This window comes from Cydia amplana, chromosome 1 (assembly GCF_948474715.1).
Source record: "Cydia amplana chromosome 1, ilCydAmpl1.1, whole genome shotgun sequence".
NCBI classification, from domain to species: Eukaryota; Metazoa; Arthropoda; class Insecta; order Lepidoptera; family Tortricidae; genus Cydia; species Cydia amplana.
In genome coordinates, this window is record NC_086069.1 from 4,356,144 (window position 1) to 4,374,840 (window position 18,697).

General features: G+C 35.7%; 2 protein-coding genes across 3 annotated transcripts in view; both read right to left on the bottom strand.

The window, feature by feature from the left end:
* LOC134662120 (CDC42 small effector protein homolog) overlaps nucleotides 1-18,697 on the bottom strand; it is a 62,408-nt gene that overhangs the window by 36,295 nt on the left and 7,416 nt on the right. The window lies entirely within an intron of this gene.
* LOC134658949 (uncharacterized) lies at nucleotides 6,378-10,763 on the bottom strand. Its single transcript, XM_063514590.1, has 2 exons — nucleotides 9,773-10,763; nucleotides 6,378-9,038 (listed from the first exon to the last, which is right to left on the bottom strand). The coding sequence occupies exons 1-2, from the start codon at nucleotides 10,707-10,709 to the stop codon at nucleotides 8,920-8,922; spliced, it is 1,056 nt and encodes a 351-aa protein (XP_063370660.1). The 5' UTR covers nucleotides 10,710-10,763; the 3' UTR covers nucleotides 6,378-8,919.

Consider the following 18,697-nt stretch of genomic DNA (forward strand, 5'->3'; position numbering starts at 1 on the left):
TTACCGACATAGGCATCGATATAGACAACATCCGAAGTACACACTCTGGAGACCGACTAAATGTGTTGTTTATTATTGTAGATCATATATTAAAGATAGAAAGCCGTACATAATATTTGATTAGAAAAAAAATGTGTCGTTCAGTGAAAAAAGGGACCTTGGAAATTTTTTTCATAGAGCCTCTCTTTTGTATAGAAGCATAGTTAATTTCAACCACTCCATGGACTCCATGGTCCCTGTTTTCAATGAATAAGAAGTAAACTGTAAGTATTATTTAATCTACTTACTTATTACATTATAGAATAATTTGCCAGTAACTGGCCGCTTTAATAACTAGCCGCTCTAAACTAAAAATGAATTCTATTCACCTATAAACAGAATTCATTTTAGTATAAGGTTCCAAAAACTGGCCAGCTTTCAATAACTGGCCACTGGCTAGCCTAAACAGAATTTTTGGTTTTGGGTGGCCAGTTACTAAAAGTGGCCAGTTACTGGCGAATTACCCTACCACACTTTAATTTTGCGTCTTGTGTCGTAATACAGTTCCTTCCCCAGACACATAAATGCGTACATTTCATCATTCATGTAGTTGCATCGCGTTTTTTATTCCTGTTTGCATTTACTTCTGGTCAGTTTCAACCATATTCTGACCAAAGCAGGTGTCAGACCAGTGTGGAACCCGTCGTCTGCTTCTTGCTTCCATTGCCAAGAAGTCTGACGGACTGAGCAAGTTTGACGACGAACTAACGTCTGAACCTAAACATCAACCCCTCGGTACACTGCGCGTAATAGGGCATTTATATGGCTCCCTTTTGTTAGAACTAGGTATACATTATGGAATTTAATAATAAAATAATTTAGCAGTGACTTAATCTCATAGAACAGGTATAACATTATACAACTCTTCATTTCAATATCCCGGTATAACTTGCCTTCTTCAATATTGCACTTATTACCGATCATATAATAACATTTTAGTATTTTAGGGGAATGCTTTTAGCCACTGCTATTGCTCCATCTTGTAAGAGCTTGAATCCTTGTAGTGGTTTGGATGAACTCTGAACAGATTCCATGCTTCGAATTCACTTTTTCTCCCCTTTCCACTGAATGCTCGAAACAGGAGTAAGACTTCCGCTCTTTTAGGGTAAATAAAATATAGTTTACTTAGCTTATAGAATAGATAATTTTATTAGCTTAAAATATAATTCCCTGACCTGGATGAAATGGTGTGTCATGTGATATAATTGTGTTTTCCACTGTGTCAACGTGAGCCCACAATTCCTGTAGTTGGGGAAATATTCGTACGCATGAATCTAGTCTAGCTGCTATGACTACGTTCGTGTCTACTGTGCGTATCAATACCTTGCAATGACTGTTTTACAGCATCTGCAACTAGGGCCATCGTATTAAATGAATCGGACTTTTCATGGTCCTTGGAGTATTCGGAATCTCACGAGGAACATTACTTGTGACATGTTTCTCTACACAATTTCGCGATGGCATAAATAAGGACTTTTAACTCTTCGAAGTTTTGTCAACACAGTGTCTCAAAATGATTTACCTAGTGGTAAAGAAATGAGTTTCACTAAAAGATGGTTATAAGTGAAGCTTACCGTCATGGTAAATTAAACTCTAATTTATTTCTATCGGGCCCTGAAAAACCAGGAGTCGTACTCGTATTCCAAGCATTCTCTCGATCGACCTTGTAATACTGTAAGCTCAATAAGACTTGTGATGTGGGTACTACATGATATATATCATATATATTTGATACATACACTCAAAACATCCATAGGTAATTCAGGAACAAGTATTCACGATAAACAGACAAATAAATGCCTTCTAGAATTTGAACCCGGGTTCCCCATTTAATATAAGGTGTATAAAAGTGAGATCTAAGCATGGACCCTTTTTAGCCTGGCCGATACAAGGATTCAAGCTCCTACAGGATGGAGCAATATCAGTAAATAAATAGCATTCGCCAAAACTTTATTATACCTTTATATGATGATAGGTGAAATAACCTTGTAAAGCAAAGTAAAGTGATACTTACAGATAAAGCCGTTGCTAAATAATTAAAAAATGCCCGAAATAATTCTTTACATGAATCGACTACTGAAATAGAAGCAGCCTTATCAGGATAGGATTATATGTTTGGGGTCAGACTTTAGTTCCTCTTTAAACTTGCTCAGTCCGTCTTCTTGGGAATGAAAGCAAGGAGCAGACGACTGTTTCCAAACTGTTCTGACAACCCTACTGTGGCCAGAATATGGTTGAAACTGACATATATACGTGAATGACGAAATGTACCCATTCATGTGTCGGGGGAAGGAACTGTATTAATACACAAGACGCAAAAATTAAAGTGTGGTATAATGTAATAAGCAAGTATATTAAAGAATACTTACAGTTTACTTCTTATTAATTGAGAACAGGGACCATGGAGTCCATGGAGTGGTTGGCACTAACTAAATACGAGTATGCTTCTATACAAACACGAGGCTGGCTGTGATAATTTTTTTAAGGTCCCTTTTTCACTGAACGACACATTAAAAAAAATTGTACGCTTTTCTATCTTTATAATAGAATCTACAACAATAAACAATACATTTAATCGGTCTCCAGAGTGTGCACTTCGGATGTTGTCTATATCGATGCCGATGTCGGTAAAAAGATATTCACCGGCGCGAGACGATATAAGTTTTTTTTATGCAATTTTCTTTTAATAAAGGTTAGTAAAAGTTATGTTTTTAAAATCTGCATTAAATAGGCTTTATTGTCATATTTTTTATATGTAGAAAAACCAAGCAGTTTAATTTTGACAATAAATAAAAAACAAAAATTACACTTGAAAAATTAGATTTTTTGTGTTTTTTTATTATTTTTTTCAACAAATTGCAATTTTTTATACCAGAAATGAATTCTACGTTATTTATTTATCCGAAATTGATACCAAATATGACCTATTAGCTAAACGGGGCCTGTTAGAATTTTTAGAATGAAGCCGGGCGGGGCGCTACTTGACCCCCCCCCCTCTCGGGCTTAAGCGGGGGCTCCCTCGGGCTACCGATCTTAATCGGCTTATTTTGATATAAGGAACAACTGTGCCAAGTTTCATGCTTTAATCAAGCAAAAAAAGGTCATTTCACTTAACACCCTCACTATATCCGAGTTACTACCAAGACTTATGGTGTTTTTAAAAGCTCTTCTGATATTTAAAATTTGCATTTATTATTTAGACGGAAATTAACAGGTATTAATATCGTTTGACACAACGCTTGCCGCACGTGTTTAGCAAATGCTGACAAAGAATTCACCACGCCACGACTTAATCCTATTGTTATTGCCAATGAGTAATAAATGACGGTCTCAAGTGGAAACACGCCTGCAACTTTCTGCAAACTATTTAATTATAGTGATAAGCGTAGGACTCTTTTCTTACCTGCAGTAATTTACTATCTCATTCACTTTCCGTAGGTGTGAAAGAGATAGCATACGTAAGACCTCAAGGCTGATAGGAATAATAAACAAAATACATACTTAATACGCAAAGAAATATACATTGAACCATCATAATTATAATTTCGCAGTTTACTTTCTATGTAGCTTCATTATAAAATTATCATCACCGTTTCGTTCGAAGGCTTCAAAAAATTCAAATCAATCCGACCATTGAAAAGAGGGGTGAAATTCATTTTACTATCTATATACATTGTACTGCATATAATATGACCAAATAAATGCCATTTAACCTTGTTACCACTAACTCATGTATCTACAATTACATCATTAGTCATGACACGGCAGAGCACTGATAACAATACTGTAGTGTAGTACAATAATAAGGCTTTATTGTTGTCACTATGACTCTCACCGCATTCTGCTTAATCCTAAATATCCTAATACAATAGAAAATACCACGACCTTTAAACAATCGGTGCACTTGCGTTGTAGCGCGTGCCAGCGGAGCGCAGCGTTTCGATTTAAATACGAATTAAATAAAAACAAAATAAACAAATAAAACAAAATAAACAAAATAAGCAAAATAAGCAAAATAAGCAAAATAAACAAAATAAACAAAATAAACAAAATAAACAAAATAAACAAAATAAACAAAATAAACAAAATAAACAAAATAAACAAAATAAACAAAATAAACAAAATAAACAAAATAAACAAAATAAACAAAATAAACAAAATAAACAAAATAAACAAAATAAACAAAATAAACAAAATAAACAAAATAAACAAAATAAACAAAATAAACAAAATAAACAAAATGAGTAAAATGAGTAAAATGAGTAAAATGAGTAAAATGAGTAAAATGAGTAAAATGAGTAAAATGAGTAAAATGAGTAAAATGAGTAAAATGAGTAAAATGAGTAAAATGAGTAAAATGAGTAAAATGAGTAAAATGAGTAAAATGAGTAAAATGAGTAAAATGAGTAAAATGAGTAAAATGAGTAAAATGAGTAAAATGAGTAAAATGAGTAAAATGAGTAAAATGAGTAAAATGAGTAAAATGAGTAAAATGAGTAAAATGAGTAAAATGAGTAAAATGAGTAAAATGAGTAAAATGAGTAAAATGAGTAAAATGAGTAAAATGAGTAAAATGAGTAAAATGAGTAAAATGAGTAAAATGAGTAAAATGAGTAAAATGAGTAAAATAAATAAAATAAATAAAATAATAAAATAAATAAAATAACAAAAATAAATAAAATAAATAAAATAAAAAATAAATAAAATAAATAAAATAAATAAAATAAATAAAATAAATAAAATAAATAAAATAAATAAAATAAATAAAATAAATAAAATAAATAAAATAAATAAAATAAATAAAATAAATAAAATAAATAAAATAAATAAAATAAATAAAATAAATAAAATAAATAAAATAAATAAAATAAATAAAATAAATAAAATAAATAAAATAAATAAAATAAATAAAATAAATAAAATAAATAAAATAAATAAAATAAATAAAATAAATAAAATAAATAAAATAAATAAAATAAATAAAATAAATAAAATAAATAAAATAAATAAAATAAATAAAATAAATAAAATAAATAAAATAAATAAAATAAATTGTGCGAGACAATTTAAAGGGGCCCTGGTCCTGACCGTGTCTCCACATTCAAAACAACTCACTGCAACTTGTATTAAAATAAATTTATTTCAGCTCCACCAAAATTTACATTTTTACATCATGACAACTCAATCTCTTCTACTGTTTCTATTCCATTGTTTCCTATCATAGACAAGAGTACAGTAAAAAAACCTAAAGAGTTTTAATATAAATATAACTTGTGTTCGGTTATGAACATGTTGGGGGCCTAGCCAAAAAACAACACTTACAATGTTAAAAAACAACAAAAATTAAACCTTAACCAACTTCAGCATTATCGCTAAATTATAAACAAATGAATAAAACAGTTTACCTAACTGTAATCAATTGGTAAGGGACACACCTTGGTAACACTCGTTTTAACAATGAAACCTTTTGCTGTTTTTACATGCAAGGCTCGAACCTTACCATCTTTACCAGGTTTAACATCAACAATTCGACCTACTGGCCAACACAACGGAGAGGTATTATCTTCCCTCAACAAAACTAAAGTGCCTATTTCTAAGTTGGGAGACTCATTTCTCCACTTTGGCCTACTCTGCAGCATAACCAAGTATTGCTTATGCCATTGCCGCCAAAAATGTTGCTGCAATTGAACACATTGTTTCCAAAAACTCAATCTACCTATATTTACATCTGTAATATCCGTTTCTGGATAAGAAGTCAGTGAACTACCAGTGAGAAAATGTCCAGGAGTTAAATAAGTCATATCACTAGGATCCCTAGACATAGGGGTCAACGGCCTAGAATTCAAAATGGCTTCGAATTGAACCAAAATCGTGTACATTTGCTCATAGGTAAACACCGTGTTACCAATTACACGTTTCATGTGATATTTAACACTTTTAATACCAGCTTCCCACAAACCACCAAAAACTGGGGAATAAGAAGGAATAAAATGAAAGGATATTCTTTCAGAACTAGAAAAGTCAACCACAGCTGATTGGTGATTAGCGGAATTTTGAAGGTCATACAATTCCTTAAGAACATTTTCCGCGCCCTTATAATAGGCTGCATTGTCACAATATATTTTAGTAGGTTTGTTTCTACGAGATATAAATCTTTTTAGACACCCTAAAAAAGTATCGGTTGTCATGTCAGATGCCAATTCAACGTGAATGGCTTTTGTAACAAAGCATACAAAAATCACAACATAAGCCTTTGTGATCACAGGTTTCCTAATTCTAGTCTGCTTTACATAGAAAGGACCGGCATAATCCGTGCCTACTATTTGAAATGGACGAGTCATATTTACACGATCAAGTGGTAGAGAACCCATTAATTGAGTAGCATTTTTTGCCTTAAGTCGAAAACATTTTATACATTTATACAAAACGGACTTTAGTTCTCTGTTGGCATTCAAAATCCAATATTTCTCATTTAGGGTACTCAGTAACAAAGTGGCACCAGCATGTTTTAACCTCAAGTGTTCATTATGAATTATAATTTTTGTTACATGAGAACCTTTGGGCAATATAATCGGGTGCTTTTGGTCATAGGACAATCCTGCATTTTGCAATCTACCACCTACACGTAACAATCCCTCAGAATCAAGAAAAGGATGCAAACTGTTTAAGCCAGACTTTAATGGCAACTTATTATTTAAGTCTTCAATATCATTACAAAAGAACTTTCTTTGCTCACATTTAATTATCATGCGCAACGCAGAGTCTAATTCTTGGGGAGATAAATATCCCTGACGTTTGTTAATATTTACATTTTTGCAGTTAAATACAAATCTAAGGAGATAACCTACAATCCTTGTCAATTTGTTTATATTTGAATATTTATGTATCAAAGCATCAATCGAACTAGAACTTACATCTACACAAGTATGACAGGTTTCAGTTGTAGGTTTTAGCTCTGGTACATCAGATTTTAAAATATCATGTTCTACAGGTTTATGATGGTAAGTAGGGTCAGACAAAAACTTTGGCCCATGCCACCAAATGTCACATTTTTCCAATAATTGGGGCTCTACACCACGAGATAATATATCTGCGGCGTTATCATGCGTATTTACATAATGCCATTCAAAGTCGGAGGATAGCTTATTAATCTTATCAACTCTGTTACCTACATACACGTTAAGCTTAACTGGTAATGTTTTTAACCAAGCTAGTAAAATCATGGAGTCACTATAAAGGTGAGCACTCACTGAGTATTTTAAGGACAGAGCATTGTACACCTTCCGAACTAGAATAGCAAGTAACAGGGCAGCATTCAGTTCCAATTTTGGGATGGTCAAGGATTTAGCCTTAGGATTGATGCGCGTCTTCGAGCACAAAAGATTCACCGAAACCTTGTTGTCAGCATCAATGACACGTAAGTACAAACAACATCCATGAGCAGCATTAGAAGCATCAGAAAATCCCACTAATTCTAAGGATTGCGCTCCTTGAATATTGATATTCCTAGCGACCGAGATGCTGGACATTTGAACTAAGCTATTGGCAAAGTCAACCCATTTTTTGTTAAGACCTTGAGGTAAAACCTCATCCCATTTCAACGATTCAAACCAAACCTGTTGCATTAATATCTTTGCCTGCACTAACACAGGGCCACATAATCCTAAAGGATCAAAAAATTTACTTATGAAGCTAAGCATCTGACGCTTCGTGTACTTTTCTTGAACCTCTTTAACAGGACACTTCATGTTGAGAGTATCAGTAATGACGTCATATGTCAATCCAAGAGTTTTAACATATTCATTATTTTTATCAAAGCTCCTACTATCGAGTTGATGCAATTCAACCGGTATGTCGCTTAAAATTTCTTGGTTATTAGAACACCATTTGTGTAGAGACAGACTAGCGAACTTCATTAGCCCTATCAACTCCTTTTTCATCTGCGCAAGCTCATTCAAATCATTAGAACCACACTGAATATCATCTACATAACACGTGTGCTTCAACACGAACGAAGCCAAGGGATATTGACTTTCATACCTTTGGGCTAATTCTAACAAACACCTACATGCTAAGAACGCAGAATTCTTTAAACCATATGTAACTGTCTGCAACTGTACACATTTGACTGACTCGTCAGGAGAATCGCGCCACAAGATATTTTGCAAACAACGATACTTATCCTCAATCAAAATTTGGCGATACATAGCCTTTATATCACACAATAATACATACTTGAAAGTTCTGAACAAAATCAGAATTTCAAAGAGATCCTTTTGAACCACCGGACCATTTAACAAAATGTCATTTAAACATATACCATTTTTTGTGACAGCACCAGCGTCAAAAACAGCCCTAACTGGTGTCGTTTTACTGGAACTAATCACAGGGTGGTGGGGCAGAAACATGACATTGCCTGCACTTAAGTCATAATTAGACATGTCAAAATATTTAGCATGACCTTGGTCAATGTAATCCTGTATGAATTTTTTATACTTTTTACCCAACTCCAGATCGCGTGAAAACCGCTTTTCTAAATTGAAAAGTCGTTGCAAGGCGCTACTAAAAGAATCACCTAAGTCTAACTTATCCAACTCAACCTTCACTGGCATGGCTACAGTGAACTTGTTATTTTCTAATTTAACTGACTCCTGAAAAATCTGTTCCGCCTGCTCAACCTCTGTACCGGTTTCCCTAATGATGTCAGGTACTTTTTCACAATCCCAAAATTTGGACATTATATCAACAATGTCTTCAGAAGGTTGACAATCGTTTGACAGCAAGCAAACCTCACTTTGTTTAACACATGGGAAAGGTGGTTGCAAATCATCCCTAGCTACATTAAAATCAATAGGATTACCTTTAGATGTAACACAATAGTTACTTATAGACTTCTTGCCAGCAGGGAAGGGCAGCGCCCCGCCTACAATATGACCGAACCTCGTCTTCACCAAATATGGACCCACAGGTGTCAGCTGCCGGCACACATACTGGAACGCCTGGAAAAAGACGTCGGCACCTAATAATAGTGAATTCTCATTCGATTCATTGAACTTCTCATCAGCCAACTGGGCATAGGATGGAATATCAAACTGAGACGTGTCAAATGTTTGCTGCGGAAGGGCACAAGTAATCTTCCTTGTCACACAGCATGACACATCAACTTTAAAATCACCCACGGTAGAGTAAATAACTAAATCAGCCTTTTGCGCAATATTATTGTCTCTTTCACACACACCAGTCACTACCTCATCAGTATCATATGTAGAAATACCTACTTCCTCAATCAGTTTTTCAGTGGCAAAATGTATCTGCGAGCAAGAGTCTAGAAGTGCTCTAGCCTGAGTAAAGGTACCATCCTTTTTCTTCAACTTCACAATTATAGACGGAAGCAATACACTTGCATTCCGAGGTCTAGCAGACAAACTCACATTTATGGATGAGTCGGTAGGCAAACAACCATCATTTGATTTGCTTTTATTATTTACATTCTGAGAGGGTTCATCAGCCAAGGAAACATTAGCTACCTTACCTTTGTTTGGCGAATGCAACAGAGTGTTGTGTAATTCATGACAAGTTGCACATTTCAATCTCATTAAACATCTACCTCGATGACCATTGAGACACAATTTACACAAATTGTTTGCATCAACAAACTCACATCGCTCCTTATAAGGGAGCAACTTAAACTTGGCGCATTCATATATTTTATGAGAATCTTGGCAATACTTACATGAGACTCCAGTGGCAGCTGCTGCACTTACAACAGATTTCACCGGCTTCTTCGGCTCTTCCGTCATTGTGGCTTCCAACGCAATTGCTCTTTTTTCTAGGAAAGTAAGCAATTCACACAAGTTAGGAACCTCTTTCATATCACGCTCAAGATGAAATCCACGATAAGTGTAGGAATCAATCTTCCTAGACAAAATATTGACCAATATAGTATCCCAGAACTCAACTTTTTCATTCAAGTTTCTTAATGCTGCAAGATGCATATTTACAGTTGACACTATGGAACGCAGCCCAGAAGCTGTACATTTTGTCAAAACTGGCATGTCAATAATACTGTTGACATGAAAATTTATAATTTTTGGTATGTTGTTGTACCTATCGTCAATGAGTTTTAAGGCTACCTCATAGTTTTCATTTGTAAGCATTAAATGCTTTATCAAATCTAAAGCTCCTCCTGCCAAAAACGACCGTAAATAGTACAGTTTTTCGCAGGAGCTCAATTTTGCATCCATATCAATGACAGCTTTGAACATATTTATAAATGGGTGATAGTCCATCACACTCTGGCCATCAAAAGTTTTAATATTAATGCACGGAAGTTTTTTAAATTTACCTGCTCCTAGTCCGGAAGATGTCGATGCAGTAGTCTGTGCCGCAGGTGGTTCCGCAGGATGTAGACGCGTATTTAACGTGGCGATACACAAATCGCATTTAGATTCGTACAATTCATACGACTCACCATCCTCAGGCTCAATAGCAAGGATTGCTCTATTGTACGCTTCGTAATCATTAAATGCTTTAAGCACCCTTTCCTTTTTTTGAGCAAGCACTTCAAGTGTTGCTGTCGCGAATTCGTTCGAGGTACAAAATGTTTCTAACCTACTAATCGCCCCTTTTACATATCCCCGATTGGCCTTTAATTCCTTTAGCTGAGCCATTTTGAACCTAAATAAGTTTGCGAACTTGTGCAGAACACTTGTATGACAATCTTCCAGCTTTCTATTGTTATGCTAACTATTAACTATATTAAATAAACAAGATTTACGTCCATCACAACACAACAAACAACACAAGGCGCCGGTGACCGGTGACAGTTCTGCGGTCGTTGACCCGTCGCGTTCGGATACTAGCAGGTGCTAGCAGCTCGTCCGAAGACTGTTCGCCGCAGGTCGCCTCACCGCGACGGAAACTATTAGAAACTATACACCAACACAGAAACCGCCTGATGTCGCCGCACGAACTGGCTCTGTTGAAAATCACGACGTTCTGAACAGACGAAATGCTCTTGTTTAAGAATGAAGTCGTTCTCTTGAGAAGAAGAACAGCTACTAAAAATTCATCATCATTGATGTAGGTCTTGATTTTAAACTTATCATCGTTTTTTGCAAACTTCTTAAAACAGCTCGAAGGACCAATTTTATGTGCGAGACAATTTAAAGGGGCCCTGGTCCTGACCGTGTCTCCACATTCAAAACAACTCACTGCAACTTGTATTAAAATAAATTTATTTCAGCTCCACCAAAATTTACATTTTTACATCATGACAACTCAATCTCTTCTACTGTTTCTATTCCATTGTTTCCTATCATAGACAAGAGTACAGTAAAAAAACCTAAAGAGTTTTAATATAAATATAACTTGTGTTCGGTTATGAACATAAATAAAATAAATAAAATATATAAAATAAATAAAATACATAAAATACATAAAATATATAAAATACATAAAATATATAAAATAATCAAAATAATCAAAATAAATTATATAAATAAAATTAACAAAATTAATAACAAATAAAATAAATGAAATAAGTAAAATAAACAAAATAAAAAAAAATTAACAAAATAAACGAAATAAGTAAAATAAACAAAAACATTAAAATAAACAAAAACATTAAAATAATCAAAAACATTAAAATAAGCAAAATTAAAAAAAATTGTCAAAAATAACAAAATAAACTATTAACTTTCTATTAATAAATTAACTATTTCTTTTAGTAGGTATTTGACTGACGGCACATCACTAAATACGAATGTAGCAAACCAATAAGCAACCGATAATAAAGGTTACCATAACTGAATAAAAACCGGTTAAAAACCCCTAACAAAAACCCTAACGCGATGGGGTTTTGAGATTAACTCGGTTAAAGGTTAAGGTTACCGTTTCAATAAGCTTACCGTTACAATCAGGTAACAGTATGATAGGGTTACCGAATGATACGGTAACCGAATTGATTGGGTTACCGAATGGATAGGATTAAGCGTAAAGAGGGGTTTTCCGGTCCTTGGGTACACTGATCCTGCCCAGAACTCGCACAAGCAATGCGAATACACGTCCAATATAGACATGCAATGAGTACAATTCTAACAATTTACGAATTCAATTTGTGTTATGCAAAACTAGACCTTGATCTAAAGAAAATACGGGCATTAACAAGTACATTTGTAAGGTGTTTGTCATTGTACTGCAAAATGCGTAATCGCTAGCGCTAATCTGGTGTGACAATGTTGGCAAGAGGATTGTTTTATTCATTTATCAGAATTGATAAAGTGGAATATTTATGTTTCAAAAGTCAACAGTGGCGCAAAAACATTTCATGAGAAAGCTGTAGGTAGGCTTATTAAGGCTAGGTATTCGTTTTCTTCCAAACTGGATCTTTGTGTCTTAAAATCGGCAAAACATTAGGAATCAATAACGGATGCCACCAATGATGATACATTTCGACGCGATAAAATAATATTCCAGATCTTACGGATTCCTTAAGTCTAATTTCGCGATTTTAAACAAACAAAAGTCGATGGTTTGATTACATATATGCATATGTAGCTACTGCAATGTAATGTATAATGAAAATCAAAACGCAGAGTGAACATTTTTCCTTCCAAGTTATTCCTCATCAGCGCCCACTAATGCCACAGCTGCTAGCTGGATGCACACAAGCAAGGTAATCGGATTTGTAATTTAATTTCCATTTTGCTGACCTTACCACGCCACATTAGTGCTCTTCTTGCACTGACACAGTGATAACAATAACAGGTTTTATGTAAATTTGATTAAGGTTGCGAATAGTGTGCGTTCTTGGTGTAACTGCGGTGGCTGCGCGAAGACTAGTAAATAATGCAGAATAATAATCTTCTAGGCTACAAACATCATTGGGATATTCAAGTCACTATTCTATATGCTCTTTGACAGCAAACACATATAGTCAAAATAGCTCAGGTAGCTGAGATTCATAGCAGTCTTGAATTTAACTCAGTATGTGCCCCATTAAAGCCTGTGGATCATGTCCATAATGAACCGAGGCTTTAGCGACTGGCAAATTTGTCGTGGCCATTTCAATTGTATAAAATAATGACTAGGGAATGAAATCTCCAGAAATATATCCTATGAATCCTACCTGCCCAACGGTTTAATACCAATAGATAAAGGTTAAATTTAAGACATTTACATATTATATACTTAGCTTTTATTTATTACGAGTATATGCATTATATTTAGAAAGTTATAAAATTAATCTTTTACCACGACACTGCTGATTTAGTACAGTTTAAAAACGTGTACTTTGTGACGCTAGTATAAAAAAAAGATAATAAGTGGCGCCTGGTGACGTCATATTGTCAGTCTTTCTAGTTAGTTTGTCTTTAGCCTGGGGTTTCTTGCGCCATAGGCATTGAGCGCGTTCCCATGGTGGATCTCACGCCGAGTGGGTGTGGGGTTATTCAGTAGCTGGTGTCATTGAATGAGTTCTGTGCACTATCACGGTACCGTTTCGTTGTCTTAGATACTGTTGGACCTCTGGTATATTTTGTCTTTCATCTAGAACTTAATATAAGTAGAAGCATGGGTCCATTCAACATATTACAAATAAAGTTACTTTTCGGTTATAAATTGTAAGTAATGAATAGGCGCAGGTTTCAGGATTGAAATCTTGAGTCGCTCTGAACTATAATTTTGAATGAGTCCTAAGAAATAATGTACCGTACTACCGTACCTAGTCTGTACTACTGATTATTCATTAACTTATAGTCTTGAATAAATAACTTTTAAATTCGTGGGTCCTTATCCCCGTTAACTAGTAGGTACATATGGATATGCACGTATGCATATGTATTACCTATGCATGACCGTCGGTGATATTTTAAGGGAAAACACTTAACCGATTGTTCTTTTTTCCAAAATTAATGTGCATGTTTAAGTAATGAATGAGTCAAGACGATGTGGCACGGTATTTTCGTTATACAATAGCGACAGCCTTCATGATGTCAGCCTGTTCAAGCTGTCCCCGTTTCCATTCATCTAGTTTGTATTAACTGAGTCACTCTGTCAACAAGAGATAGCGCACGCATTCGCCCCTGTTGGCAAGGCTTCTCCGTAACTATAAATATGGTAAACAGATTCATAAGGTAACGAAATACTATATGACCTGCAACCTTCTATCCGATCCGACTGCGTTTTCAACTTCACTAATTTGTTATCGTTCATTGCTGAGCATTTAAGCATAATATTGTTGTGATTAAGCAATCCTAAGCTAATCTGTTGAATAAACCTGATCTGATGGACTGCTGATACTTATAAGTGGCAACCATTCTGTTGAACTATTAAAAGTAGGTCCACTGGCTGTTCCTCTGCCTACTTGACGACCGGTCTGGCCTAGTGGGTAGTGACCCTGCCTGTGAAGCCGCGGTCCTGGGTTCGAATCCCAGTAAGGGCATTTATTTGTGTGATGAGCACAGATATTTGTTCCTGAGTCATGGTTGTTTTCTATGTATTTAAGTATTTGTATATTATATCTATCGTTGTCTGAGTACCCACAACACAAGCCTTCTTGAGCTTACTGTGGGGCTTAGTCAATTTGTGTAAAAATGTCCTATAATATTTATTTATTTATTTATATTTACTTTACATGTTCCAATTGGTGATTCAAAGGTCCTTATATGCAAGCTTGTAGCTTGTGTAGAAAATCTCAAACAAGTAGGTACCTACCTAAATTAATGTTAAAAAAAATTGTGTGTCAAACGACATTACCCACAGTTTTGAAAGTTCAGGTAAATTCATCCGGTCTCTTTTGCTAATTACGCAAATTTTACACTTGACTGTCGAAGTTTATTTAAAAGCAAAAAGTACCTACCTATTCCTAACATCTCATGTAGGTTCTGTGTGGCTACTGAAAGCAGTCTTGGAGGATCGACCTTACCACACAAAAGATTAAATCTTACCACACAAAGAATACTTGCGTTGACGCACCGTTTACGCAGAGCGAAAACACAACGTCCAAAACACGTAATTGCGTATACGCCGGCGCCGGCGCCGTGTCAAGTTCCGTAATGGACTGTCCTGTTCGTGCTTTAAATGCTAATTAAAGGCAGGTCATAATCTGAGCAGACGTTGCAATTGTGCTGCAGTGTGTCGAAACGCGGGCAATTCCGGAGGAATCCGGTTGCGAGATCAAAGCGCTGGAAATAGCGGGGAACCCGCGCACGCTCCGCCGGCCTTTTGGGGCTTTGGGTTCGCCGGCGAATATATGTATTAGGCTATAGGAAGGTCGGCTACGATATGTGAGAGATATGCGGTTCACGCCTGTCGTATGAAAGCAAACTCGCTGTTTTTGCAAGTTCTTCTGGTCCTTATGATAAATGAGCATTTGTTTATTTCTTCGTTCATTTTCTCTACAGCGTGGCGCTACGAAGTTATGTTTGAACGTGTGAAAGCTGTGGAGAGTTAAAGAAACCGGCAATTTCCACGGAAAATAATACGGTTATCTTGTGGGTAATGACAAAATTAAACACAATGCAACTGCTTCGTGAATATGCCAAAGACGCTGGGGGACTGATTGAACATCAATCTGGGTTGCAGACGTTGTCTTATTTTGTTTTGAGACTTTGCAGACCCACACTAAAAACCATTACAGAGCAAACGAGGTTCTTACAAAACCGTTTCGGACGCGACAAAAAATTGATGCGATAACAGTAATTTTCATCATGCCCACAACCAGACACCATAGCTGCGAGATATTGACCACTTCCCGAACCTCTCGCGTGGAATTTATAGTGATCCTAAATATGAACTATATTAAACATAGAGTTAAGGTTCCTTTTTGCCTTACAGGGTTTGGCGAAATAAGTGCTTGCGGAGGTTAGAATTAGTTATAGCCTTAACTGTTACTTGTTAGAGCACCGGTCATTAGAAAGTGTAAAAGTCACGGGTCACAACGTGTATATTGCGTCCGTTTTTTACCGTCATCAACTTGTAATAATCGCAATCCTGGTACAGTCGTCAAGTGTAAAAATATGAGACGAGAAGGAGCAAATAAAATAATATGCAGCAATATTTAGTGAAAAAAGTTCTGATAAGAGTATTTGGCCAGTCATAAAAAGAGCTAAAAAGGGTGAATACAAAACTTTGTAAAAATTCTGCCACTGATGGATTTTTTTGGTTACGACTTCTTGCAAGTTGCACAGTATTGGGACTATTGGGAGACCTAGGTATGAGTACCTAGGCTTTTAACGACGTACTACGTATTTATTTATATAGATTTGCTGTATCTTCTATAATAAAAACATTAATAAACATTGGACATCCTTCTAGCATACGCTAACCGAATGGGCAACAAAAGGACGATAAAACAAACGACGTACGGCATACGAAATTCAAACAAGATAATTCGAGGCTTGTTTTCATATGGTGACCAGTTACATTAAACCTGTCGCATCTCCCACCGTCTTAAGTTTTCTACTATGATAAGGGCTAATTTAAGATGTTCGTAGGTCTTCGTATAGTGGTCGTTGGTATGAGTCAGTGAGCAAAGAACATTGTGTGTTGACTGTAGAGAGCGCAGGCCTATTGTAGAAGATGTGCTGATCCAATGAGAATGATTGTAACGTTTTGCTAACTAAGCGATTAGTTTAAATAGGATTATGTTATGACTAAATTACAGTTTTGATGTATGAAGGCTGACTCATTGAAGTAGGTACGTCGGCGAATATTTCAACAACAAAAATTACGCCATTATAAGCGAATGCAAATGTGATTCTCAGATACAACTACTTACGATATTTACTTTGAAAATTTGAATAAGTACAGTAACAAACCAGGCACTTACTTTTGTTTAGGTACATAGTTAAATATTCACAAAGGAAAGTTACACACTGTTTATGTTGATTGTTGAACTATGCCATGACACATTTTTGATTCAGCGTATAATAAACGCTGTGTTAACTCTATAATGCGTGTAAAATAATCTGACCGATAATGTCCTTTATGTTATAATGAAATGAAATGAATCTTTATTTCAGGCAACTAGTGGCCCATACATAAATACCTTAAAACTAGCATACATATTATAAAAATATAACTAAACACTAAACACTAAAAATCACATTATGATTGCGAATTATAATGTCTTAAGGTATAATGTTGACTGAACTGCCGTTCGACGTCACATGCAGGTGACAATGGCTGATAATAATGCACGTCACAAGCTCACAAGCTCCCAGCTATTGTAGCAACAGATATAACTAATACACTTGGCTCTGTCTGTATGTTCCATACCACGAGGGCATATAGAGAACAGTCAGTTGAACCAGAGCTATAACCGCGAATATAATAATATATCTTCGATCGCAAATTGCGGGCGTTTTTCTCTTTCACTCTAAATTACGCCTTCATTGGAGTAAATGAGAAAGATCCCCGCCATTTGTGAATTTCGGTTTTCGCGGTAGTCCCATAAAGGGCTGAACTTCGTTAGGCTCTTTAATAATAATAATAAAACGTTTATTTCAGGCAGAGCCCATACAATCTTTGCCTCTAATATCGTTCAAATAAGCATAGAGCGGTAGATTTTCGCGGTGGCCCCCTTTTTATAGCTGTACTTCGAGATTAGTATGGTACCTTCAGTAACAAACTATGCGAAAAGGAAGAGGGAACTTACATGACTTAAAAATTTGAACGAATTTGAGCTGATGGACTTTTATGATATTTATAAGACCTATGTACTAGCTTTGACAATAAAGAAATCTTATCTTGTCTGAAAATTTGAACCTGGAACCGCCTGCTTTGTAGGCAGGGTTACACTGACTAAAGTGTCATTCTATGGAACTTGCTAATAATTTAAACAAACCGCCATATTTTGACGACCGGTCTGGCCTAATGGGTAGTGACCCTGCCTGTTAAGCCGCGGTCCTGGGTTCGAATCCTGGTAAGGGCATTTATTTGTGTGATTAACACAGATATTTGTTCCTGAGTCTTGGGTGTTTTCTATGTATGTATTTATGTATTTGTATATTATATATATCGTTGTCTGAGTACCCTCAACACAAGCCTTCTTGAGCTTACTGTGGGACTTAGTCAATCTGTGTAAGAATGTCCTATAATATTTATTATTTATTTATATTGAAATCGACTCTGAATGTCATTTTTTTAGTGACTTTTGTTTACATAGTTAGCAAGTTCCATAGAATGACACTTTAGGCTAGGCTAGGTCGCCGTTAAAATATTTTAATGAAGCAATGAATGAATAAAGAGGTGTAAGCAACAGCTCCCACCGATATATAAATGTTATCATACTTGGGATGTTGCGCATAACAACAACAACACCGGCTTAATGTAAGGCCTGAGTGGACGCTCGAAGCGGAGCGTTCGGCGGGGCGTGCAGCGTGGCGTCGGGCTCACAGGTAATTTGAGCAGCGTGCACTAAGGCCGCTCCTATACGCTTGCATTTGTTTAACATGCACGCCGCACGCCCCGCCCCGCTGCACGCTCAACTCGAGCGTCCACTCAGGCCCAGGCCTTACACTTACATTTACTGTGTGAAGGATCGTGTGAGCGCGAACCAATAGTTATCGTGGGTGCTGTGCAATAGTAAATAAACACTTTCATTGTCTTGATTTGGTTTCTTTTATTATAAGGCCGTTCTGGCTCACGACAGTCA

Coding starts and splice junctions, on each gene's coding strand:
- LOC134658949 (XM_063514590.1), bottom strand. CDS start 10,709: ATGGCTCAGCTAAAGGAATTAAAGGCCAATCGGGGATATGTAAAAGGG. Junction 9,039..9,772: donor AGCTGCCACTGGAGTCTCAT/GTAAGTATTGCC, acceptor GTCTTTTTCCAG/GCGTTCCAGTATGTGTGCCG.